Source organism: Rhodnius prolixus, unplaced genomic scaffold, assembly GCF_049639745.1.
Source record: "Rhodnius prolixus isolate KJV_2025 unplaced genomic scaffold, Rpr scaffold_8, whole genome shotgun sequence".
Classification (NCBI taxonomy): Eukaryota; Metazoa; Arthropoda; class Insecta; order Hemiptera; family Reduviidae; genus Rhodnius; species Rhodnius prolixus.
Genome location: NW_027411593.1, coordinates 30,069,172 through 30,096,947, shown reverse-complemented (window position 1 = coordinate 30,096,947; position 27,776 = coordinate 30,069,172). Strand labels below are relative to the sequence as shown.

Genomic DNA, 27,776 nt, shown 5'->3' with positions numbered 1-27,776 from the left:
AATTGATGAGAATTCGCTTTTGCTGTTTTATACCCCAGATCTACTCAGCTGCCTTCTAACACTTAGGGAACCAATATACGAACTTAACCAAGTCTTGTAAACAAATGACTGCACACTGATTCAAACCACTTTCAGTATAGTGTTTTTATCCTTCCATCTTTTACCCGTGTTTTATTGCACTTGATGTTTTGTACTATTTTCTGTATTTCTGTTCTGAAAAACAAAAAACAAATTCTGTGATTTATCACACCAATATCGCAGTCAGATAAAACCTTTAGAAAACTTGAAAATAAGGTGCTAATCGCCTCAAACAGACTCCAGTGGTGTGGGTACTTGAAAAGTAGAAAAACAGTAACAGCAGAGATCAACATAACGAATGCAACTAGATTAAATCTCTAAGTTTGCAGCAAATAGAAGTCGGTGCTAGAGAAGGATAGTTTGAAAAGGAATTAAAAGAGGATTATAGCAAGTTCACCTAATCTGTAATGATTGCATATTATTATTATTATTATTAAACTATTCAACATGAATTTGCTTCAGAGGTCTCTGTTTAGAGAATGAGAGAATTGATTGCCCATTACAGTTTTCAGTAGGAAATACAGACAAAAATCCATCAAAATCATTTTTTTCAATTGCATTTTTCCAATAAAATGTGTTATTAAGGTTATTAGTACAATTATATGCATAAAGGAACTCAATTCTTCAAAATTAACTTTTAAAAAAATTAATTATTTTCTAAAACTCGTTGCTGTATTATTTATTCTATAATCACCGAAGATCATTCTAAAGAAATTTTATTATTCTACCTTTAAAAAAAAACAAAAATACATTAACATAACAAATAATACAACATTCCTTATAATTACAATTCATATACACATTTTACACCATTGCTATGTACGTATCAAATTTGACCTTCAATATGAGGCTCTAGAAACTATTTATCTGACATTTTAATTCACTATCTTTGATGTTCTTTTTATAAATTATACATTCTGCTTCAATACTTTAATAAAAGATTGTCACCGCAATCATTCAATTGGATTGCAAAGACAATCTAAGAAAATTACTTACATTAGTAGAATAAAAATATTTACAATATCAATAATGCTTAGTAACAACAACCAATCATGACGAACCTCTCCTTTACCAGAAAGGACACCTGCAAATTTTTAGGTTTTCATTAAAAAAAAAACGAAAAATAATTTTTGTAGAGGTTACTTATGTGAAGTAGAGATAAAATTATAATGAAAATGTTACACTTACCACCCTATATAACATTGGCAGAGATTTTCGTTAGAGGTAGCCTGCTGAATTAATAGTTCTACTTGTCTAGGAACTGTTAAGGTTTCTTCATGAGCGAAGTCACGACCAGTTAATTTCTCTTTTACTCGAGTAACTATCGCAAGTGCCTTTTTGTTGGTAGTTTCCGGCTGAGAACTGTCCCCTATTTAACAACAAGATGTTCATGCAATTTAATTTTAAAATTAACTTTAAATTAGTCTTTGTAGAACATTTTCTTAAATAATAAATTCCATATTCCACATTGAGCTAACTCTGAAAGAGATGGTTTTTGAAGAGACACTGATAAATGAAAACATGAACAGAGCACATCAGCTAAAGAGTAAATCATCTGCTTTCATTTCCTATGACTAACATAACCTTCTACTTTCTTTAATAGCAAATACTAAAAGTTAAATTTAACATTTTCAGGAACATTGTTTTTTAATCTGGGAATTCTACACGCCCACATAATACTTGTTTAACTGTTTAAAGTAATTGAGTGAGAAAATAACAGCGAAAAAAATTGTTGGTATGTGATTGTGGACATATTCAAACCGAAACGTTTAAGAAAGTTTAGTGTTTTAACCGCTAAGCATAAAATGAATGCTGGTAATTTAATAAGTCAGTAATGCTACCATAACCTATAACATAAAATCCGTTTGGTACACAGAACTAGAAAGATATTATTTAATCAACAGTTAGAGTACCTATATTTTCAATGCTGGCTGGAGGTATGTTAGTCTTCTTGCCACCCGACTGTAACGGAGGTATTGGCTGGTTTTGATTCGTAGTTGCACTGGCACTGGTCTCCAGAAATTCTGGATTATCATTTGTAGAATGTACGGATGATCCTGTTCCTTGTTGAGCTGCTGCCGCTGCCCTTTTCGCTTTACTAGGATGAGCATTGTTTTCCATTAAACGCCAGTTTAAAAGAGGATCATATACAAAAGCCTCCAAGACTGCCATTAAGCTGTCTTTATTTTTATGAAGCATACACATAACACTTTCACATGTTCTTCTGTAAGTACCCTCTATACCAGTCACCTAAAAATGACAAAGAAATAGTTATTAATTTCAAGTTTTAAGCTGAGTGACTAGTCTCCGAAAAGGTTTCAGATCCAACTCACAGTCTCTCAATAACTTCGAATTATATATAAGCTGTTCTGCGGGGTAGGTCCCAAGTAACGTATCAGTATAATTCTTTACAAGCATTATAATGTAGGTAAGAAATAAACATAAATATTGTTTGAAAACAAAATTATGAGTTAGAACTTTAGAGTTGTGAAATGGAAATTAGAGAGTCGAATGAACGAGCACATAAGATTTCCTCAAAAATGGTTCTATTTATGTGCATTGTGTAATTTAAGGTAACTACTGTTTGGTTAAAAATTCTAGTTCACAAGAAAACCCAACTACATAGTAGTAAGAAAAAGTCGTGTGAGTATGCTCATTAGATTTTACTTAAAATAGTTACATTGGAATGTATTGTGTAATTTAAGGTAACTACTGTTTGGTTAAAAATTCTAGTTCACAAGAAAATCCAACAACATATGAAATGGTAATAGGAAGTCGTGTGAGTGTGCAGATTAGATGTTAAAAATTGAATAGGAAATAACCTAAAGTACATTAATTAAAGTGCATTAATTAAATTATGACGAAAATTGCCGAAAAAACCCGATGGCATTCGGCTTGTTAGAGATAGTGTTGAAAGTCATGTGAGTGTGCATACATATTAAGTTGGAAAAAAAAATTAATAATCATGGTCAACTGAGCCGAAAATTGCCGACAATAACCGATCGTATTCGGCTTGTAAGAGAGAAATGAGAGAAGTAATATTAAAAAAGCACGGCTAAGGCAGGTTGGGTTAGAGATCCAGTGATTCTTGGAATTCTGTTATTTTTCCGAATAAATTTGCTCTGTCTAACCCATCGGTCCTTAATGACATAGGTTTGGACTAACTTTACTGCTCTACAGTGTGTTTATCCGCTATATCTCAGGAACGGAAAATCGTAGAAATTTCAAATTTGATATTTCGTTCAAGTGCCACCAGAGGAAGCGACCATAAATTTTTGGTTAAAATAGGTCCACCGGAAGTACCACTTTACTGAATAGATTTTTCCCATTTTTAACTTTTTTTAAAAAACCGCTCTATGGATTTTCTTCAAACTTGGTATAATTGTAGCTCTCAAATAGTTCTACAACTTTTATACGAAACATTTTTCTCTAATACTTCGATTAAGGGCACTTTGGGGGAGGGGGGGTGGTTGGTCAGTCCGGTAGAATGCCTGTTCGCTGTACTATATAGACTTACTTCCTATTATACATTAATTAGGACTAGATGTGAAAGATAAATTCTATATTTGAAGAAAACTGGTCAAATGGAAACCATAAACAACATTTTACAAGATCGATTTTACCGTTTCTTCAAGTTTTTATTATTTATAAATAACTAGGTACTATGATTTATTTTTAAGTTAGTGTATTTATACACACAAAATGTTCTATAGTTTTTGTTATTAAAATTTTTTTTGATGTATTATACTTTGCATAAGGCATTTTATTTTGGGGGTGGGGTAGGGATTGATAGTCATTCTTTTAATAAAGTTCCACTTACTGTAATGCAAGGAGTTACCTCCCGATCATTATTAATTATAGTTAAATGTGTAACAACCATTCTATATTTGAAGTCCGAAATTCCTCTTTATTACACAAATTTCCCTATTCTGCTATGTGGATGTTTTAATTAAGCAGATTTTCGAGTTTTTACAGAAAATATCCGTTTTGTGGTCTTTTGAGTCCGAAAATGTTTTTCTTTCACGAATTGATCTGCGAATGGTGAATGTATCCACCTTAAGTCAAGAAAAAAAAAATCGCCTAAGCGGAAATAACGCCAAACTAAATAGATTTTTCCCTATTTTGGTTTTTCTTAAATGACTCGAAACAATTTTATGAAACACCATACAGAAGTAATTCACATATAAATGTACAACTTTTAACTGAAACATTTTACCCGGGACAATTTGATTAGGGGTACTTTTAAGTAGGGGAATGAAACACGATTCTTTCTGAAATAACTCCTTTTTTTCGATATTTTCGATCCTCTCTCTTTGTACTGATAAGGATTATATTTAATGTTAAAAATCAATTAAGATGTCTTTACTCAGATTTTTTTTCACTTACTTTAGCGATATAATTTTTAAATTTTTTAATAGGTTTTTTTTAAATAGTTATTAATGGTGATTAATAGTTATTAATTAGATTACTATAGATTAGTATATATTACAGTCAATCTAAGTTAAATGGGTACTTGCTATACTTTACTGTACAAATATTTTGCAGATGAAAGAGGCCATCCAGCTTAAGAGTATGTGACGTCTAATAAATTCTAAACAATATTAATGAAAATTTAATGCAGTCATATTACTTAAATGGTATCAAATGATACAAAATTTCCATTAAACATACGCTTTTTCGAACACGTTTCTGGAACATGGTTGAAATTATGAACTGATGAATGAAATGTTGGGTACTTGCTGAGATTTGTGTACCTTTTGACGATTAATCAACTTTTATACTTGACTTTTTATAAACTATAAGTTTTTTTGTTAAGGTTATATTTTTATTTGTATAGATAAATTTCTTGGTGAACACTCTAAGTGCAGAAATTCAAAAATATGTATTACTGAAACATAAGATAAGAATTACCTCCATTGCATTAACCAACATCCTCGTTAATCTGAACGGTATTTTCTCAGGGAATTTTTCTCTGTTCATTGCTACTTCGAAACAATCGCCAAAATCGATGTGCAATATTTTCCCACTGAGGCGGTCCAACATTAAATTTGAAGGGTGCCTGAAGAGAAGAAAATGGATAATTAATGTTGCATATCTTCGCTATTACATTTTATTGAAGGCTTCACGTAATGGATTTTACAAATAAAAAAAAATATATATACACATGATAAACTTTAAGGAAACATCAGAACGGGATTCGAATGTACAAAATGAACAATCATATGCATTAACATAAGCTCTTCCGAGGTAGAAAACTGGGACAAAGACTACCCGAAAGTTTTCCACAAATAATTATTTTAAGAGACAATCTATTAACTCACGAGTTAATGCTCTGTTTAGTGAAAGACAACGCAAAATAAATCGATGTAAATACTCACACAATTTTTTCTGAATACATTATTAAACTATTTTTCCTTTTAGCTGAGTTTACTGAACGCTATACGGTATACAAACACTTCACACTTGTAAACAGACCTCAGTCCATAAATAAATAAATAAATCAAAATTGCTCACTACTTGGTGTAGTCTTGACATAAAGTAAAAGATTAATTCCTAAAAGGTAATGTAGAGGCGATTATGCAGCAATTAATTGTTTAATTTCATTTAAAAATAAGTCGGTGGTCATTTTTTGCAATAAAAATGTGAGCCATAAAAAGCTCCTAGCAAGTGAAAATCAAAAGGAAAGCATATAATAACTATTGAATAATAAATATTTTTGTAAACAGGTAATTTTATGTTTTTGACCCATACCTCTTAGACTGATTGACCAATAAATTAAGCCATTCCGAAAAAGCAAATTATCATAAGCATAACTTAAAACATTAAAAAAATAATTATTAGAAATGTTCTAAAATCTGTATATTACCTGTCACCTAGACCAAGAATATATCCAACCATTGACATAACAGCCAATGATCTGGTATAATTTGTTCTTCTATCAAACCACACCTCAGAAGAAGGAGACTTAAGCCATAATAACCTAGCTAAATCATCTCCTTGTGTATGTTCTAAAGCGTGTTCGAAAACCTCAACCTTTTGCATTAAGGTAAGATGGTCATAATCTGGAGCCATCTGAAATGAACGAAAAATAAAATATATTTTTAAATATAATGAAATAAAATTAAAAATGATAATAAAGTTGGCAAATAGTTGGTGAGGATCGACTAAAAATTGGATATTTCAATCTGTCAACCACGATAACTAACTCTAGTCATTATTCTATGTTCAATATTCAAAAGTATTTTCTTCTTTTCTCGATAATCTCGTATGAGGGTGTGAAGAGTATCACAATGGGGTACCCAACCAATTAAACCAGAATTGGTCGATAATGGTATAACAGCGTATCTCTGAAATGAAATACAAAATTACTAAATTGGAACTGCAATGATTATATGCAGGAACTGTTTATTAGATTTAAAAAAGTAACAAAAAAAAAATTATCATATACTTGAATCGTTAAATTTCTTCTTGAAGTATCAGGATCATTCAACAAAAGCGTATTGACTAGACCAAATAATTGCATAACACGTTCATCTTGTCGTAAATCTTCATGTCCTTTTAATAAGAACATGTAATCATTTCCATTACTTCCTGAAATACAATAAAAAAAAACAAAGGTTAAGTATCAATAAGTTCAGATGTTGAAATATGGGTAAAGAAGTTAGCTAGAAAACTAGGCTAGCAGTAGAATTATGTTCGATTAAGAAATGCTATTGTGGTGGCTCTTTGAGTCTCTGATAATAAAATGAACTATTTGGAAAAGTGCCAAACTATTATCTTGGATTTTATTCGTAGAAGCACATATATTTATTGTATCCCTGATCGGTTTCGGACTCTCATCAGTTTGGTGGAGTGACTTCGATTTCACGTACGTTACTGTAACACTACTCTGGCTGACTGGGTGAGGGAGGTTACACATGGTGTGCATTATTCAATATGTTATGAATCATAATACAGTTTGTAAATAATGAAAGAAAAATTATCAAAACCAAGAAATCGTTAAAAGGGTTCTGAACGTTTAGCACCTTGTATACCTTGTTTCAGAATGTTTGCTATATTGAAGTTGTAGAGTTTATAAGGGGAGGGGGCGCGAATCCAAGCAGAAAACAAAGAATTATACTTATTTCATTTGTAATGAGGAATATTTGTAAATAATATTGATAAACGTGTGGTTTAAAGAATTTGATAAATGATTAAAATTTACATTTCGATAACACATACCCACCATATAACCTCCTGTCAGCATATATAATGCAAGTCGATAATGTAAGTAAAATCGAAATCTCTACTCCAAATTGATTAATCTACATATTATAATGAATGTAAGTCTGAAAGCGGGCAGGGATACCATAAATATGCATGCAACGATAGATATTATCCAGCACTGCGGAGCTTACCTACGATTATTAATTGCAGGCTAATCCGAATCTGACTCATTTAGCGGAACATAATAAATATCCTCATTAGTTTATTTCAGTTAATAAATTTTAAAATACCTTTAATACATAATTTTCTCGGCCTCTGTTTAGATGTAATAACTTGTAAAGAACTGTTTATATAAGCAATTCTGACAACAGGTTGGTTTGGCACATAGGATCCAGGAACTGCCAACTCTAAATCCCTGCAGAGTAATAATTTAGGCGACACGTAGTGTAATTCTAAAGATGTTAACTGGGGCAACTGGCGAGTTATTCGCCTGAATACATGATAATACAAATCCCAAGCCTGATTCAAATCTCGCACGTTCCCAGATTTTTTGTATGAATTACACCATTCCATAGCTTCGCCTAAATCCGCGCCATACGCCTGAAAATGTAATATTTCCTTAAATAGAGTACTAAGAATACAAATAAAGACAATTGCATTATAATTTTCATTCGTTTGAATATTTCATTCATGAATATTGACCAGAAAGTAATCGTTGCGTTGTACAAATAATACATAAATAAATCATTCATAAAACTTCTCATTTCACTAATTTTTCTGACAATTATGGAAAACCATTAATGCAATAATTAACCACGAATAAGATCTGCATCCCAGAATAAAGAACCAGAAGCCCTTCTAAAACAAGGAGCAATTCTAAGGAACAAATATGTTCTCAATTTAGAATATGGAGAGAAAAGTAACACATAATTTTATTAACAATTAATATTAAGAGCTCAGAATGTGAAGACTATTTGTTTCCACAATATTGGAATCTGGTAAAAGTATAATGGTCTGCCAATATAATTTTAGGTACCAGTTTTCCAATTATTAGAATATAAAATCACCTCTTCCCGTGCCGAAACCGTGGTATTATCACAACGAATTCATCAAATTTGGGCTTTCCGTTTTTAAGTTTCACTGATCAAGACATAAAGACACAAAAACATCAAATTTGTACATTTCTAGTTTTTTAAATTTAGGAAATCACTGCATAAAATTAAGCAGAGTTTATATAACCGAATAGTGAATAGTAGCGCTTTATATCAAACAACATTATTTTATTATTTGTTTATTTACCTGATTAAATGATGTTTCTTTCAGAGTTTGTGGGCCTCTTTCTAACATTGCATGTAACGGTTCTAAAGTTTCAAACATGCCTTTTACATTTCTTTCTCCAAAATAAAGTCTACTAGCTTCTTCTAGACCTTCGTGCCACAATTCGTGCCATAAGATAGCGACTCTTATTAATTCATCGCTTACCTAAAATCATCGTGAAAAAGTGATATTAAATATAATAATAACGATTGAAAATGGTTTTTAAAAAACAACGTTTTACAAATCTCAGAACTTTAATGAAAAACAAAACACCTACCATAACAGCCTGCTGTACGAGATTATGGCTATGGTCACACATACTTTTTAGAATTTTACTGGCTGCAGATCTCCTAGCATTACTTGCGGATTTACTAGCAACAGTTAGTGGATAAACTAGAGCCTGAGGATGTTCTTTACCAATATCAATTAAAAGTCGATGAACCAAACGACCTACAAATGGGCGCACAGTATCTATTCTAGCTATCAACTGTGGGATCACCTTAAACAAAAATTATAATCATTATAGAATTTGATATACTTGTTCAGCGACCCAACTATTTTGTTAATAAGAATTACCTGTAACCACGTGTCAATTTCAATTGTACGTATGCCTTCAATTATCGCTTCATAAACTTGTGGCCATTGCCCATAGTCAAACCATAAGGTTAGAAGTCGTAATGTATCTTGCAAGGAACTTCCATGTGATAATGCTATTGATTTAAAAAATCCTTCAACCGCTGGTATTGTAAATTGGGATACTTGCTGTAAATCAGTTTAAAATTAAAATATTAAAGTATAAGATGTGCGAAATTTTGTACAGAAAATATAGTAGACAACGTTTTTACATACCTGAGCTTTTTGATCTTCACTCATGTTTTGTAACTGCTGATGATTTTTATAGAAAAGAACAGTTTGAAAATTCATATAAGCCCAAGCGTGCCAAGCTTTATACCAAGATTTGTCGTGATGAGTTGCAGTCATATAACATTGTAATATTGCTGGAATCGACAATTCATTTATACCTTGTAACTGTTCTTGCCACGATCCTAATTTCATATAACATCTGCAAGAAGATAATTTCAATTAGGAATCCTTACATTAATAAAAATGGAATTAAATTTATTTATTATTTATATTCATTTTTTTAAATTGCGTGGTGCCGCAGGGGTCTTTAGTCATTGTTATACTTAACAAGTTTAAGGTCTTAATATTATACTTTGCTGGCCATTTCTTTTATGGTAATTTTTTGATATAACGATAAAATGAATTTAGTCCTTTAGTCTGAGAAATTGCATACATATGCACATGAAAATAGAAGAAGACAAAGGTAGAGTTTGTTACTTTTTAAATTTGAATCACGAAGTTAAAAAAAAATTGATTCTTCAATTTGTCAAATATAAGTAATCGAGAGCACAAATACAGGTAGCAAGCAAATTATTCAACAATAATGATTGATTTCTATATTATAATTTACGGTAGTTCTTTAAGTAAGGCCTTGTAGTGAAATACTTTAATAATTTATTAGCTGTCCTAAAAATATCTTTTCTACTTTATATTTCATACAGCATTAGGGCTGGGTACTCGTATTTTCAAAAACAACAGATTTTTTTCTCACTATTTAACTTCTTAGGTTGACGGTTATAAGTACTATTATTAATCTGCAATAATCAAACTGTTAATCACAGGTTAAAGATGCAAACTTTATAAAAAATAAAAGTAATTATGAGGCTAAAAAATTCAAAAACTTTTTTTAAAAGTGCTTACACCAACATACTTCTATGATTTTGTTTATTTATTTATTTTTTAAATAAAAATCGTCGGTTGAAGTTCATTCACTAATACACTTTACAGATTGGTCAAGGGTTAATAATAATAGGTAATAGTTAACCTGGGTTAATATTAAATAACATAGTTTTCTTCACCTACATTCTTAATATAGGTGCTCTTACCACAATGTATGAAATTCTATGATTATCTAGAATTATCACCACCGACCTTAAGAGGTACAGCGAGATTGTCTCTATTTCGCATGGGGATTAAAATGAATGGTGAACATACTTTAGAGAGCCCAATCCTTGAGGATGACTGAAAATTCTTATCACGAGAACAAAAGCAAGAAAAAAGTTGACTGAAATGCCATCAACGGTGTAATCAGAAAATACGTACATTTTGATAATTTAATTTAAGGTGAAATAGTTACAGATTACACTAGAGAACAATGAAATGAATCTGTGGGAATCTAAATTTATGTCACTGTTGATAAGATACAAAAATTTGACCAATCATAATTCCCACTTTTATACCGGTTGAAAAATGTTCAATATAAGACAGCGAATATCTCAATAAATGCCCTCTGATAATTTTCGCTAGGCAGTAAAGTCACTTAAGAGACAAACATCTAGGGCGGAATCTATTAATAACTAACGTATTTTGCAATAATATAATATAAATATATATTTTCAGACACTCCCGAATCTCGGAATCAATTTTTGGAAAAATATTAGTTTAAACAGAAGTTATAGTTCCAAAAATAAATTACAAGTTTAAGACCAATGTTGGCGATACTTATCAAATGTTTTTCAAATTTAATTTTTCCTGTGATTTTCTTATTTCGAGATATTTTGTAACAATTACATCACTCGATGTCAATTCTGGCTTCTGGAAGCATCTTAAATAATATATTGTCCGAAAAAATCTTAATGTAAAGAATTTGTTCAATTGTAATAAATTATAGCAGTGAGAGAAAATAAAATATCAAAAATAATAATATGATTCCCAATACCTTGCCAACAGTCTCCTCTTCAACTCCTGCTGTTCAAATTCATTAGGGCCAGATAGTTGCATGACAGCTTGCTGCTGTGCAGTTTGCACAAAAGAATTTAATTGACTACAAACAAAAAACACGTTATTGTTTTGTTTTTTTCCTCACATAATATTTAACCAATAAAATAAGTGCCTTTTACCTATAAGCTCTCTCTTTTTCACCAGATGTCCAAAGATGTTTAGTATACGCATATGTAACTTGTGGATAGGTTGTAGGCAGAGCTTGGTCAGGATTACCTGAAGGGTCTATTCCCATTAGCATTACTAGTGTCTTGTGAGATAATTTCTGCAAAAAATAAAAATAAATTAATGATTTTTCTAGAGTATTAATGTTTTCCCGAAATTACACTACTTAAAACAATATTTTGGTAAACCAATTTAAAAAAAAAATTAAATATATGTTTCTAAGGTTATTGAGCGTTTTTCTGTGCACTGTTGGCCTCCGGACAGTGTTCTCTCGTTACAGACAAAACTGTCCATCACAGGAAAGTGAGCTGTAAGAAGCTCCTAGGAAGAGAAAATCTAAGGGTCAGCAGCGGATTCGAACCCGGGACCTCCGCGTAGCTAAATTGGAACCTGTGATCTCTGCGATGGAAACCGGTATTCGCTAACCACTCAGCTAATCTCTCTTCTTATTAATAGAGCAATATATAATCAATGATAAACACACACACAAAAAAAGTATAAGATATTTAAAGTTTGCAAAAGCAGTTTGCTTGAATTTATCAAAGCTTGAACTAATTTTATTACGAAACCTTTAAGTATTTAAAGCATTTTTCGAACCTGAAAAATAACAACAGTAAGAATGTAATATTAACTTACAAGTCTTCCAGATTTACGACACAGAGAAGCATATTTCAACCATGTATACATATCCTCTTGAGGACTTACAACAAGTGTTCTGACACGAATTATTCTCTGCCAATCTTCAACAATTCTTTGGCAACCCTTTATAAAATAGATTATTTATACAATAAAGAAATATCAAATGGGAGAAAATTATCTTATTCATTCAACATATATAATTTTTAACCTGGAGCCTGTGCCACCACATATTGCGAATCGTAGGTTGCCTTTTAATAACCATATCATATTGTATAACTTCTTCAAGTTCTGCCAACATCTGCACGCTCACCATTGCAGGGTATGCTCTCTGATAACTTTCACTAGCCATTGAAGTCAATTCAGTATCCAATAAATCTCTAGCAGTATCGATTAACTGATGGAAATAAGTACTTTTTAACTCAAAAGAGTCAAAAAAAAAGATTCAAAAAGCTATTAAAATGGAAAAGAAAAACACACTACCTGTTGGGCGATATTATACTGTCTGTTATGTATAGCAAGCACTGCTCTGTAAAACGATCCATCCATTGTGTCCTTAGGGATACAAGTGACGTACCTAAAATAATAAGAGAAAGTCAAAATTAGTTACATAAATACGTCAATAATTAAACAGAATACATGGAATTTTAATCTCCAATTTGAATTAAATTATCAACAATTGGGGTATCGTGATATTAGAAAGTAAAGCACATGGTTACTAAAACGAAATAACTGTAATAAATTACAAATCTTTAGTTGTCCAAATATAGTCCCTTAACAGTCGCAAAGAATTACTTATACCGAATACTGAAGTTCTTTAGTAACGTTTCTGTTTTTTTTTTAATTTTTTGCTATTTTTAACTTTATATTTCTTATCACCCGATTGAGATCTGTCACTCCCATTAAAATTTCTGGCCATGGGCTGCTCGTAATCTTAACTCATTACCATTATTAAGGGACATTCATGTCTCATAACCAAAAATTAATTACCTTTAATTCCTTACATACTTGCAAAGGATTTGTATATTCAAAATCCTCTAACTCTTTGACTTACGATAAACATACGATAAAATGAATACTTCATACATTTCTTGATATTATAGTACAAAATATACAATACATTTGTACAGTAAAGAATAAGTGAAAATGCAAGCTCAAAGGTGTCTATTCTTCATGGCAAATATTTCTGTAACTTAATATGTGCAAGCTGGCACGTTGACGTAAATTACAAAAAGGGATTATTATAACGGTATATTTTTTTGCATTTTAGATTAACTTGTTCTTCGGCAATATTACAACCATGCAGCCAGCCCTGAATGATGGCTAATGGAGTTAGCATTTATTCAGACATAAATATGTTGACTTTTCTTAAATCAAACATAAAATAAAATGATGAATCTCCAAAAAAACTTACCTTTCAACACTATCCCACTGTTCCAAGGCCCATGCGGCAGCAGCTGCCATTCTGGACATTCTTTCTCTACCACTATCACCAACCTGATTCCAATGCATGCTAGCAACACTGTTTAATTGATCCCTGCAAAACGTTTGTTGTTAATAACTCTCGCACTTTTGTGTAGTGTGTGTGTAGTCGATGGGTTAAAATAAAAAATGCTGGGGTGTAAACAAAGTCTTGCGTTTTTGCTCCCGCGCGAGAGATAGAATTCAATTCCTAAAAACCACTTTTTCAGAAGTGTATAATATTAAATCTCAAATTTTTCTTTTAAATTTGCATAATTTAGAATATTTTACATCATCCATATTTCCGACAATAAAGGTTTAATACATCTAAGAGGTATAGCTTTTGACAAGGAATTCAAACTTTACATGATTATCAAGTTAACTCTGCTGAACTGTGCAGTCGATCGTCATCACATGGATTACAACTTTAACACATCTAACTACCAAATTAACTCGAAATTTTAATAAAATTACAATAAGAATATTATTTGGTGGGATGTTTCCTTTATCTTACCAATAGAACTGCCATGTATTTTATACGGAGAGGGTTGGTGGGAGTCAGCCAAATGATAAGTGGTTGGTACATGTTTGGTCTCCGCATTAGAGATTGGAAATTCACGTACACAAATAAAAGCTCTCAACCCTTGTGCAATGCAGCTTTTATCTTAAATAGAGATTCAGACCTCAGTACTAGCATGATTTCATTTTGCACAGAATTCAAAGCTCTTTTCTTCCTTGTAAAAGCTCTTGCGTCCCTAGTTAACTAGGGCAATGCATAAATGAAGCGATGCAAGATTTTGAAATGCACAGAATGCTCTGTATTCTCAAGCCCCAGAAATTGCAGAAAAAGTCGTTTGCAGTATCTATTATGAAGTTGTAAACTTTTGATTGTTTTGCCCTGCGTTCGACGAGTATACATGTCATTGTCTGATTTTAATTCCGCACGCTGTGTGGTTTTTTTTTTTTAAACTAAATTCCACGCTTAACTGGTTAATAAAGAAAGTTAACATAATTAGAAAATAGATAGCTGTTATTCATTTAAGAAAGAACTTAAATATCGACTTTATCCAGCCCTGTGGACTTGACCAATTTTTCTACTGTAATGCATTAAAAAAGGGATTGAGCTCAGTTCAGTAAAAGTTTTTCTAATAATAAAAAAAACCTTAGATAAAACTCAGGCAAAACTTAACTTACCAGTCACCAAGAGCTTCCATACATCTCATTTGCCCTAAGGTCAGATCTATGTCGTGGGGATTTTCTTCTAGTTTTTCTTCATAAGCTTCTAGTGCTTTTTCCCAATTATGAAGTTTTTCATACCATCGTTCTTTAACTTTCAATTGTTCGCATTCATGGCTCATCACATACTCCAACAAACCTGTGAATTTTAGTTTCAGCTTTTATTTTGATTATTAGTCCAATTTTTATAATATATATATATATTTTTTAATAGACACACAAAAATGAAATATAGCAAAAAAAAGTAAGCAATAACAGCACCTATGTTACAAGAAATTTTACCCATTGCTGCTTCTCTTTGTTGCAATTTATTATTAATGGATATTAAAGCTTCCAATACTTGCGATGTAGGACCTTTGTGAAATTCTTCTTCTTTATAATGTAAGGCCTTGGCATAAGCACGACATTGCATTGCTTTTTCACCTAATAGCTGGGGGTCAAGTGGCAATGGCCCCTGTGAAAATTTATTATTTTATACATACAAATTCATATGGTACTTAAAAAATTTAAAGGCAATAATCCGTTTTGAAGGGCTAATCAATGGAATGTTAAACAGAAAATATTTAATGTTTACCCTGTCGCAATGTTCCATAAATTCTGCCAGATTTAAAATAGTCTGTGTTATTTCAGGTAAATCTGGAACAATTAATGCCTGTTCTAATGTACGAATCAATTCTTGTTGCAATGGTTCATTTAATTCCGTCCAACACGATACAAAGGCTGCATTGAACAGATCTCTAGGTAACTGCGTATAGGTTTCTGCAAGAGCTCCGCAAGATCTTAAAGTAAGAGATAAAACATAATTAGTCAGTAATATAGGTTCTTTTCTTGTGCCTTGGTGTAAGAAGAATTACAAAATTTACCTTAAAGCAGGAGAAGACGATACTTTTAAAAATTCTATACTTAGCCTCTTAAGCCATTCAAACCAATCATCTTTAGAAACTCTTCGTGTGGCTGCCCACGCTAACTGTAAGTCTGGAGCTGAAGTGTGCATCTACAAATTATATTACGAAATATACATCTGTAAAATACTTTCTAATTGCCACAGTTTCAAGAAAAGATTCATATTTTTATTTTTCTGTTAAAAAATGTTTGTACGTACATCATTCCTTTTAAAAAGTTCATTTCAAACCACACTACTTTTTATTACTTTAGAAAAATCAACCGGATTATCGAATTGTCATAACGTTTAGGAATCATAATTTTGATATACTGAATAGGAAGCAGCACTGAACATATATGAAGCCCCTGGAGATAGTAAGTAAATCACTTATTTGCTTAAATATCAATTGCCATTACATGCTCTCTTCCCAATCACTTAACCTTTCTGTGGGTTAGGTGGGAATAATAACCTGCACAGGACTCATCAATTCCTGAGTTCGATACATGTAAATATAGTTATACTTGTAAATAGATATTATTCATGTTGCAGCTTATTACAAGTAATATAATTGTAATGGCACATGTAGGTCAAGAAATAAAAAATTAAACTTCTGCTTCCTGTAACCTGTTTCCCCTTTTAAATTGAAAAATATGAAATTGGTTTGTAAAATAAAAATTGTAAAACAAATGTACCTTTTTTATTGTAGTACTATCTGAAGTAAGGGCAATGTCTCTAGTTTTATTTCTGGACATTCTACTTTTTAAAGTGTGATAATCATCTTCTGGTACAACTGAATTTCCCTTAAAAATGATTTTTAATATTTTATAAAGTAAATCTTAATAAAATAAAGATTGTATTTAATTTTCCAACTTACAGAAATAATATTCGTAACAAGGACTTCATATCTGTGGCAGGATATTTTATGTTTTGTTATAATTTTATTAACCAATGGTACAAATATGCTATATTTTTTACCCAACTGTACTATTAGAGAACATAATGTATCCATGGCCGTTGATCTTAATTCGGGATTTGCATCTAAACTTCTTACCTATTTAAAAAAAAAAACAAATAAGACTAACAACTACAAATACTTTTAAGACTATAAAACTATTCATATTTAAATTTACCAATGGATGTATAATCCTAGAGGCATAATCTGTGAAGTCTAAAGTATCTGAAAGATGATCTATTGTTTCCATAGCTAATTTACTCGCATTTAAAGGGCACTCAGATGTATTAAAAAGTTTAACTACTGGTGGTAACACTAAATGCATATATTCGTCTAAATTGTTGCCGAATTTTTGAAGCGCATTTAATAGCTAAAAAAATAAAATAAATATATTTACGAAATAAAGAAACGTAATTCACAAAAATTGAATTCAAAAATAGTAGAATATTATTCAATACCTTAATTGTGACACTTCTGTCCTTACTTGAATCGTGTGATAATACTCTAAGTATTTGTGGCATTAATAGCGGTAAATAGACTTTAAATTCGGCCCCTAGGGCTACAGCTATATGTTCAACTAGTAAAATTAATGTACTCTGTAAAGGACTGTTAACTGTCCAAAATTCCTAGAAAAAAAATTACATTTTAGAAAATATATAAATTTATAATTACATGAATAATACGAGGGTCGTTTGAAAAGTCCGTGCAAAGTCAGAGAGATAGCACTACTGGCGCGTATCGAGGTTATGTTTAGTTAGTAGCATCTCTTGGAAGAACACACACCAAGTTTCAGCCAGATCGGTCTATTTCTTTGTGTTTGGCATTCGTTTGAATCGAGGAAGTCGAGTGATTTTCAAAAAATGGACGAAAAAGAATTTCGTGTGTTGATTAAACACTACTTTATGAAAGGCAAAACGCCTCAGGAGACTAAAGAGAAGCTTGATAAACATTATGGTGACTCTGCACCTTCGATTAGAACAGTTTATAAGTGGTTTCAAAATTTTCGGAGTGGCCATATGGGCACAAGTGACGCTGAACGTTCTGGACGCCCTGTTGAGGTTACTACTCCAGAAATCATTGATAAAATCCATGATATGGTGATGGATGACAGAAGAGTGAAGGTGCGTGAGATTGCTAGTGCTGTGGGCATCTCGAATGAATGGATACATAATATTTTGCATCAACATTTGGACATGACAAAGCTATCCGAAAGATGGGTGCCGCGATTGCTCACGCTTGACCAAAAACGAAATCGTGTGAACTGTTGCAAGGACGGTTTGCAGCTGTTCCAGAAGAATCTGCAGGACTTTAAGCGTCGTTTCGTCACTGTGGATGAAACATGGATACATCACTACACTCCTGAGACCAAAGAACAATCTAAACAATGGGTTACCAAGGGGGAATCTGCGCGAAAAAAGGCGAAGACCGTTCCTTCGGCCGGAAAGATTATGGCGACTGTCTTTTGGGATTCGCAAGGAATAATCCTCATCGACTATCTGGAAAAGGGTAAAACTATTACAGGTGCATATTATTCATCGTTATTGGACCGTTTGAAAACCGAGCTGCAAGAAAAACGCCCACGATTGGCCCACAAAAAAGTCCTTTTCCATCACAACAACGCACCAGCTCACACCTCAGCAGTTGTGGTCCCAAAATTAATGGAAATAGGGTTCCAACTCGTTTCACATCCCCCCTATTCTCCAGACTTGGCTCGCTCGGACAACTATTTGTTCCCCAATATGAAGAAATGGCTGGCGGGAAAAAGATTTTATTCAAACGAGGAGGTGATTGCAGAAACGAATGGCTATTTTTCAGACTTGGACAAATCTTATAATTCGGAAGGGATCAACAAACTAGTGCAGCGTTGGACAAAGTGTATAAGCCTAAAAGGAGACTATGTTGAAAAATAAAAAAGGTTTACCCCAAAAAATTAAGTAGTTTTTATTTTTGCACGGACTTTTCAAACGACCCTCGTACATGTAGCCTTTCATATGAGTAGTAAACGTTCAATGTAAAAAAAAATAAACAGTTTTCGAAAAAAATTGTGAACAATGAAAATCGTAAGACCATAAATATATTTTTTTTAATTAAAATTCTTTTATTTAATTGGAAACAAATATAAAGTAAGAAGTAGAGTAATGAAGTACTACAATATGTATTATACAATCGTAATAGAATCAAAATATGATGATACTATCAAATAAAACACTTGTTAAAACTTTGAACCGTTAGGTGTTAGTGGAAAAGAAACAAATTTTAACTTCTACCATTTCTTTTCATGTGCTTTTGATGTATGAATTGTTATGCTATTCAATTCCTCATCTATTGGACACACAGACGAGGGACGAGGGTAAATAAGGTAGAAAAAAGCATTCTCGAATGTTCTCAAATTCCCTATGAACTTGTGCTGACTTTTTTTTTGGATATAACACAATTTTGAAAATCTGTCATAAATGAAATGTTCTTCCTAAATAAGAAAAGATTTAATTTAATAGATGTACAATAGCAGAGAGAAAGACTAACCTTAATTAACTTGAAAATATCATCAAGATAATTTCTAATATGTTGCCTGACAATAGCAATTAAGGTAGCCAACTGCTGAAATAAGAAATCCCTAAAACTGGCTTCTGCAGTTCTTATTACGTTCAAAAAGCTAGGTATTACTTGAGGAATGTAAGGGACACACTTTATGCCCAACGAAGTAAATATAAATGATACAGCCTGAAAGAAAAAATCAATTGTTAATTAGAAAATTAATAACATTCGATAATATTAAATTGAAATATTCTTCTGAGAAGATGAATCTCACCTGAACAACCATTAAATGATGTCTAGATAATGCAGGATCTCTAATAATTCTCATTAAAGTAGCGATTGCAATGGCTGGATAGTATTCATCAAGGGTTGAAGTGCTCATATTTACTAACATTTCGCTTGTAGTTAAATCTTAAAAATATAAAAGTTTTCTATATTACTTTCATTTAAGAAGAAGTATAAAAATCTCTAAAGATATTTGTTTGAAACAGCAGTTTTTAAAAAATCTGTACGTGAGTCTGCAGTCTGTCTCACCATTAAAAAACAAAAACAAAAAATGCAGATTCAAATATCAAATTTGATATTTCGTTAAAAGTTTGAAAAAGTTTTACAACAAAAATGCCTAAAATGCAATTTATATAAGAGCGGTTTCTAAGGAAAATTAACTTTTTTTTAAAGTTCTGTTACCACATTTATTTTATCGCTTTACAAACTGGTTCAAAAATGTAAACGAATATAAATCCATCAAAAAACGGAAGCAAAATCTAGATACTTCGGAATGATTTATCTAAGATCATAATTAATAACCAAGAAATTCCATGCAATGAATCGTCTTCAAGAAGACTGAAACCTAGATTTTACCAAGTTCTTTAATTGTTTATTTTATATCAACTTCCATATCAGTGTGATTAAAGCTTTAAATGAGCAGGTCGATATTTTTATTTTGTAGAAAATGATAAAATAAATACTATAAAATACTACCGTGACTAGTTTCTGCTTCTGATTTTCCATCAGTCATTGACAGAAGAGCAGTAGAATTAACTTGTGTATCAATCTGTCCAAGATACATTTTATGTTTGTATGTATCTAAAGCTCCTAAAAGCCCTAAAACCCGAATGGTCTCTCGCCTGAAAACAAAAACAAAAAAAATTAATTTAATTCAATTTTTTTTTTTAAATAAATAGATCATAATCTTTATTACATTTGAGTTTATACCTGAATGCTGGTTGCTGCTCAGTTTTGAGGAAGTTGATAAGAGTATCTAAAAGTGTAGGATACCTGCTGTATGGTTCCACAACAAATCCAGTAGCACCTACTATTTGACCGAGAGCCCAAAGGGCTACGCCACGCTTTTCTGGTGAACTAATATCTCCCATTAATTCTAGAAGCGTACTGCATAAACCTTCTCTCCATCCTTTCATTTCAATGCCACTTACCTTTAAACATTTGGAATTAATTCAATGAAAAACATTTTCGAAGGTAGAAATAAAAAATTTGATTAAAATTTATGATTAATTTGATTTGAAAAATTTTATTAAAATACTTTTCCTTGCGATTTTTTCCACTGAAATTAAAATTTAAATATGGAACAAATTGTAAAACAGAACTACATATTGCTTCTAAGGTAATATGTTGCAAACCCATTGCTAATTAATTCACATTAAAAACCTAACTTTTTTCATAATTTATTTAATTATGTCATTAATTTAATCTAGCAGGAAAGATTTAGCTCAATGGTTAGTGCATTGGAACTCTCCCACGCGGGAATCCATGATTCGATTCCAGCTGCATGCACTTAGATTTTTTTACTGATCAGCCTCTTAGACCTCACTGTCTCTAAGATTACAGTCCACTGAATTTAAATGCTTCTTTATACTTTTAATACTTCTTACAATGTAGGCCTCTAATTTAGTAATTAGGTCAAATATTTAAATGGTAGCAAATAAAAGTTTATTACCTCTGCCAAATGTCCAATTACAGTTAAAATATTAATAACTACAGCTGGATTTGGTTCATGTTCTTTCAGTTTTGGTACCAAAACTCTTAAAATAGGTTGAATATATGGATGAATTAATTGAGGAGCATTTTGTACAACATGATCTAACATTCTAGCACTTTGTTCTTTATTACGGCTCATTCCACTATGCTCCAATTCGGTGACAAGCTAAAATATTAAAAATATTAATTTTTGTTTCTTTAATCAAGTTCTTCAACAAATAATTGAAAGCTACCTGTATAAGAGCTTTCCTAAGGGAGGGCATTGCATATGCTGGATTTACACAGCTGAGTCTTCCTATGATGCAAACTGCCAATTCTCTTATAGCGAAAACTTCATCATTCATAGCTACAAAAAGTGCACTCAAATTTTCAGCCTGCCCTAGATGATGATCGAAGGAACTGTCTAATGAAGCTAAAACCCAGTACCTAACTTCCTCATCTGAAACAAATTTATTCAAAAAAGTAATTTATAGCTCAAATTTCAGTACTCTTTTTCAGCCTGATTAACTAGAAACAATAAAGTCTGCTTAATGTGAATTGCAAGCAACTGAGGCATTGACTATATAACTTTTTTATTAAAATACATCTTTACGTAAAACAGAACTATGACGATATTAAAATAAACGATATTGATATAAACTTAATGAACACACTCACCAACATCGGTGATGGCAACTACAAGCAATTTAGATAATACATTCGATACTGTTTCAACAACGGTCGGAGACAATGTGGAAGGGTCGCATTCAAGTGCAAGTCTTAATAACCTTACACAAGTGCGTACTGCTTCCAATCGAATCTCCTGTTGCTCATTATATAAAAGATGATCAGAACAGCGTTTCACAAACTGAAGTAGTGAATGACCTAAAAAATAATTAATTAAATTAGAGAGATAAAAAAAAATTATTTAAATAAATTTCTAAAAAAGAGCTCATTAAAAAATTAGAGAATATTTGTAGCAGAAATTTGTTTAGTTTTGTTTTTATTGAACCTAGAAATACGAAGATACCATTAAAATATCTGTGACTTTTTTGCTTTCATTTACTCCCTCAGTAAGCGTCAAGAGGAAGTTAGAGATTTAGGCTCAGTAAGAGTCTACAGGAAAACTATGCTTTAGGCTACACTAATTTGCTTTAAAGTGTTCGTGCCAAACAAGCGACGCATGTGACAACCCTAATGGATAAGGAAAAAATTTCTATTTTGGATTTTATTTGCCCTCTTATGTAGCAATAACATTTGGTGAAATATTATTGAATAACAAAATAACATGACTACTGTACCATCAAAGTTGAATGTTCCTAAAGTACGAAGAGCCAGCACCACACTAGAAACGTCATGAGCTTGCTGAGGTTGAGAACCAGTTGATCCTACGCCACCAGAAGTTATTGCAGGAGGTTGACCTGGATGTCGTAATTCAGTATTCATAACAACATGTGACAACATTCCTAGTAAACCTAAATAAAATAAAATTAAATAAGTATTAGTCACATCTAACGGAGGAATGCAATACTTCCTTATATTATTTTTTTTATTTTTAGAAACACCAGTTTAATGAAACGAACCTTCTGAAATCTGCTTCTTAAGTTGTGGTATCGTCTTAGCCAGTTCCCTTAGAGCTGTGGTGAGTGCAGGACTGAGACCTGATGCAAACATTGCTGGAAGAAGTTGCTGAATATCATCTTTTATTAAAGTACTTACAGCATGTCCTAGAAGAGTAACACAAGCAAAAAGAGCTGGTTCCAATCTTTTTTTACCACTTCCTGCTCCTTCTCTTGTGGGCAAACTGGTGCGGACTACGTCCATTATTTTACTAAGATGTGGTTGTATACTCATCTCAACAGCAACAGCTATATAACCAATAGTAATGAAGGCAGCTGATCTATCACGTTCTCTTGAACGCACAGTTGACAACAGATATACCATCACGGCTTTTAATTGCCTAAAAATGATTTATTTTTTAAAATATATATCAATCAACTAATACAAAATTGAAATTCTATCAGGTACAAGAAACAAATACTAACGTTTTAACAAATCTATCTTTATTAAATGCAGCAAGACGAGGTAGTATAGTCAATAGTGTATTATGAATATAAGGGCTACGAGATACTCTTTGTGCCATGACAGAGCTGCAGATTTCATCGAAATTTTCAGATATTAAAACTCTACAGGCTGCGCTCTCATAAACTGGTTCAGATGAAGCTAACGGTTTAGCCACTAATTCCGATGGTGACATGTTGCGAGATTTGCTGGAGAAAACTGGCAACTTAATTCTTGGTAGAAAGTTTAATGGATCCTAAATAAATTAATCAATAAATTACACATAAATAAATTATTCTACCTCTAACATTATTTAAACTCCAATGTAGCTTAGTCCAATTAATTAATTTAATATCTAGTCGAAATTTGAGAAATAAAGCACAGAAAAGTTGTAATCGTAACAGCGACAAATTAAATAAATAAATTAATCAAAACATTTTAAAAACTCGTTTCACTCTCGTGATCTGGACGAGAAATTACTTGTTTTACCAATTCTTATGTTTCAGGGCCTTCTAATTCAATCCCATGATTTATGAAATTCGCATAAACTGTCGGTATAGTATAGTGAAAGAACAGAAAATAAAAAATTACAAATGAAGCTGTAAAGTTGTGACCTTACTTTTTCCGGTGATGGAAATTTATACGATATTAATCCCGACCTTCTGAAAGAAATTCCTTCCATTTTACAAGTTACTAAAGTAATGCATATTTTTTCATACGATCTTTATGCCCAACTACCAAATTTGGAGTCGTGGATTGAGGTGACTAGCAAATATACTTTACTATTAAATTCCCATAAATAACCGATGAAATAAAATCCTAGACCTAGATAGGGAATCGAACCCAGTACCACAATTCAATTAGCTTTGAGGGCCTCGCGTTTAACCACTCGGCTACTGAAAAATAACGGAGTAGGCTGGAAGACATACGAAATTGTGCTTATTTGTAGTTATCGATCTGGAAAAAAACACAATTCAGTCCCATGAAAACTTCTACGAAAAACCTTTGAGAGAAAAATCTCAAAATTATAGTGAACTAAATTTTCCAAGACATGACCTTCCAAGGTCTACAATAAGGATATGCACTGTCTTCCAGTTATATTTGATATTTTAATTTATCCTCCAGACTTGATGGTCAGATAAGTAAGATTTAAGACAAAGAAGAGAGTATACGGACATAAATAAACATTTCCTGTTTTGAGGAGGGCTTGTGACCTTCGTCAAACGGTATTCTAGATTAGAATAATATATAATTAGCCAATATTATCTACCTAGGGATTATGACCCAAGGTAGGCGAGCACACCACTTAAATATTTAAGACGTTAATAGAAAAATATCAGAAGTCGATAGTGAGAAATTTCCACTTCAGTCAAAGAACAACGATAAGTAAGTTAAAACTACAAATATCTAGATTCTGTCAGAATGTTATCAGAACCTGCGGTATGAGACACGAACTCAAAAAAAAGAAATAATAAGAAGTGAAAAATGGATAGGTATTAAAAAAATAAAAAAATGTACAAGTATACCTGCTGTAAAGGAGGCGTGTATACGTTTGCATTTATATTATGAAATTTATGTTCCCATTCAGTATTACTACATCGTAAAAGCTCATTTAAAACTAACAAAGAACCATGAATTCTATCATCCCTATTCACTCCCCTCTCACGTGAATAAATTTCTTCAAATCCAGACTTAGCTTCTTCATAGCACTGCTTATACCTTAAAACGTAGAAGAATTTACAAGAAAGGTAAACATTAAAAATCAAACCATTTTTAAACGTGAAATACAACTAGTTTCAAGAATATTATAATAATTACCACTGAGGTTTTTGCATTTGTTTTGTCGACTCTCTTTGCGCAGTAATAACAAGTGCCGCACGTAAAGCTTCCACAGCATTCTCTCTGATAATTGGTTTAGGATCCCTTACAGTGTGTAAAATTGGCTCAAAAAAATATTGCACTTGTTGGAAAAAATATGTCGGTGCATATACAGCTAGTTCTCTCAAAATGAGTACCTACAAATTATTTTTAAAAAAGAATTCCAAGTAAAGTGTATAGGAAAAACAGTCAAAGAAAGTGTAGCGTAACAGTGAAACAAAAATAGTTGCTTCTTAAAAATTTGGGTGCACTTACAGCAGCATGCCTTTTGCCTTCATGTCTCTCACCATTAAGCCACTCAATAGCTTTTTGTATTTCAAATTTTGCATACACTTCGGATCTAGACACAAGAGCTAGTTGACCAATAGCTTTAGCTGTTAATTCCATAACGCCAACATCGTGACTAGGTAGAAGGTTTCTTAAGTAATTAGAATATTTGCTATTTCTGCTATTCCTGCTATTTACTTTATCTTCATCTGCATCCATTCCAATTAAACAAACTAGACAAGAAAGGAATGCTGGTATAACTATGATAGCATTGGTGATAACGATTTTCAAGAAGCAATTTTTTAAATATTCTCTCTAAAAATAATCAATTACAGCTTACTTATTGCTAAGATTCCTCCTTTATTTTCATTTATATCGGGACTAGAAACCATTTCATAAATATGTTTATTAAATTCATCCATAAAAGAAGTAAGTTCTTCGGCAGATAGTTCTCGAAGTTCTGTTTTCACCTAGAAATTGCAAACCACATTACAAGAAAACGTATTGTGTTTTTATCTTTTATAAGACAAAAAAGGTTTCTCCCAACATTATTTCTGAACACAATTACTTCAACAATTATCCTGCTTAATACGTCATAAAAAAAAATTACACTTTTTAGTATTCATCATTACTGTTCTGTATAAAACATAATTTTCTACAAACTAGAAATACATATAAATAAAATATTTCATACTGAAAAAAAGGAACAAAAAAATACTTTTATTATTTAAGATAATATTTAAATTATTCTTTTAAATGACTTACATGTTGATGAAGATCCCTTGCAGCTTTGGTTCTTACTTCTGAGATTTTAGACTTCAGCCCAACTACGAACTGGAGCGGCATTGTAGTCGACATTTTATATTTTTGTAAAAGTGGAGGTTTAGTCAACAAAGATTTGAGTGAATTTTCATTTTGATGAGCTAAACCGATCAACTATTAGTTAAAAAAACTCCATTCGTTAAATAATATTAAGACTGATCTGTTCACATACCCACTCCCTACACAAATACTTCTGTTTACTCGGTTTAGAAAGTTGGTAGGTTACAGTTATTCAGTCTGACAGGTGACAACAATACAGCGTACATTGAGAATACACAATTATGTTTGTTGAACTAAGTTGTGTACCTATTTTTTTTAGCCTGACTAAAGTCCCCTCTCCAAGCTCTAGGTCGAGCAAATAGGAATAGACCAATAGGATTGGAAGTTTTAAAGTAAATTCTCGCAAATTAAACAGGAAAGCGCCTCTCCTTCCTCCCAAGACCAGACAATAATATCTGCAGTTTATTAACCTTTATTTTTAAACCTGCGTTTCGGTAATATACTTGTATATTTCTTGTAAGGTACCAAGATACGTATATAATAGAAATTATAATTCAAATATAATGGAAATTTATACCACCAGATTCAATGAAAACGTTTATAATTAAAAAAAGTTCTCCGGTCTAATTTCTGGAGTGTTATTCATTGCTAATAATCACTGATCATATCTTAGTGCAATAGTACCATTCGGGTGAGCTTCAATCTGCAAACAATCACGGTTCTCAAGATTTTTAATGCTGTCTGACCCTTCTAATTGAGGTGTGTTCAGAACTCAGACATACTATACATCATCGCCTTTTTCTTTGGTAAAACATCTTAATAATTACTAACATTGAAAAAAGTTAATAGCTTCAAAAAAGAAACAAAATTTTAGAGGGCAAGTTTTTGTAATCAGTATTGGGCTCTATTTCTCAACATCGACTCATACTTTGGCAAACATGTTGCTATCGAACCAATACTGAAAAAGACATGGGCTTTTAAAAAAATAAAAGTTTTTGTAATATAAAATTGGCTAATTTCTTTTTTAAATTTGAGGTATTATACCGATTATAACTAACATTTTCTGCCTTAACAGCTAGTACGTAAACACTAATATTATGCTATCACATTTACTAGCAAAAGGTCCACAGGGGAAATGGACACTTTGTTTATGGATGTTGGCGTCTCTGAAGACATCTTGTCTCAAACATCACAAAAAAACTTTGCATGGACCCCCTGTCACACAAAGCAGAGGTCCTGCAGAAATAATTGGATAAATTATTTGGTTTAGCGAACCCACAGGCAAACTTAAGTTCATAATCAAATACCCCCTCTTACAAATTTAAAACCAGTACGATTTAAAAATATGATTTACCACAATGTATTTTAATATATTTTTGAAAAATTTCTGAATTCGAAGAACATTTCTTAATGACAAATTTCTTTATTGAAATTCTTAACACGACACGAATATACACT

General features: G+C 31.9%; 1 protein-coding gene across 2 annotated transcripts; it reads right to left on the bottom strand.

The window, feature by feature from the left end:
* Positions 1–619: 619 nt before the first annotated feature.
* mTor (serine/threonine-protein kinase Tor) lies at positions 620–26,774 on the bottom strand. Of its 2 annotated transcripts, none has more exons than XM_074122256.1 (41): positions 26,262–26,774; positions 25,837–25,966; positions 25,485–25,729; positions 25,170–25,366; positions 24,878–25,070; positions 23,336–23,607; positions 22,874–23,250; positions 22,592–22,765; positions 21,969–22,175; positions 21,545–21,750; positions 21,271–21,477; positions 20,529–20,749; positions 20,295–20,440; positions 19,588–19,724; positions 19,302–19,499; positions 17,237–17,404; positions 16,957–17,148; positions 16,701–16,877; positions 16,519–16,626; positions 15,807–15,937; positions 15,518–15,722; positions 15,205–15,397; positions 14,902–15,082; positions 13,661–13,783; positions 12,730–12,823; positions 12,458–12,643; positions 12,247–12,372; positions 11,565–11,710; positions 11,384–11,488; positions 9,451–9,664; positions 9,178–9,363; positions 8,879–9,100; positions 8,584–8,766; positions 7,575–7,884; positions 6,527–6,669; positions 6,285–6,425; positions 5,945–6,150; positions 4,990–5,137; positions 1,992–2,328; positions 1,267–1,447; positions 620–1,162 (listed from the first exon to the last, which is right to left on the bottom strand). In XM_074122256.1, the coding sequence occupies exons 1-41, from the start codon at positions 26,352–26,354 to the stop codon at positions 1,147–1,149; spliced, it is 7,425 nt and encodes a 2,474-aa protein (XP_073978357.1). In that variant the 5' UTR covers positions 26,355–26,774; the 3' UTR covers positions 620–1,146. The 2 variants fall into 2 exon arrangements, with proteins under 2 accessions (XP_073978357.1, XP_073978358.1); XM_074122257.1 differs by having other exon boundaries at positions 15,226–15,397; positions 26,262–26,770.
* Between the last annotated feature and the right edge of the window lie 1,002 nt (positions 26,775–27,776).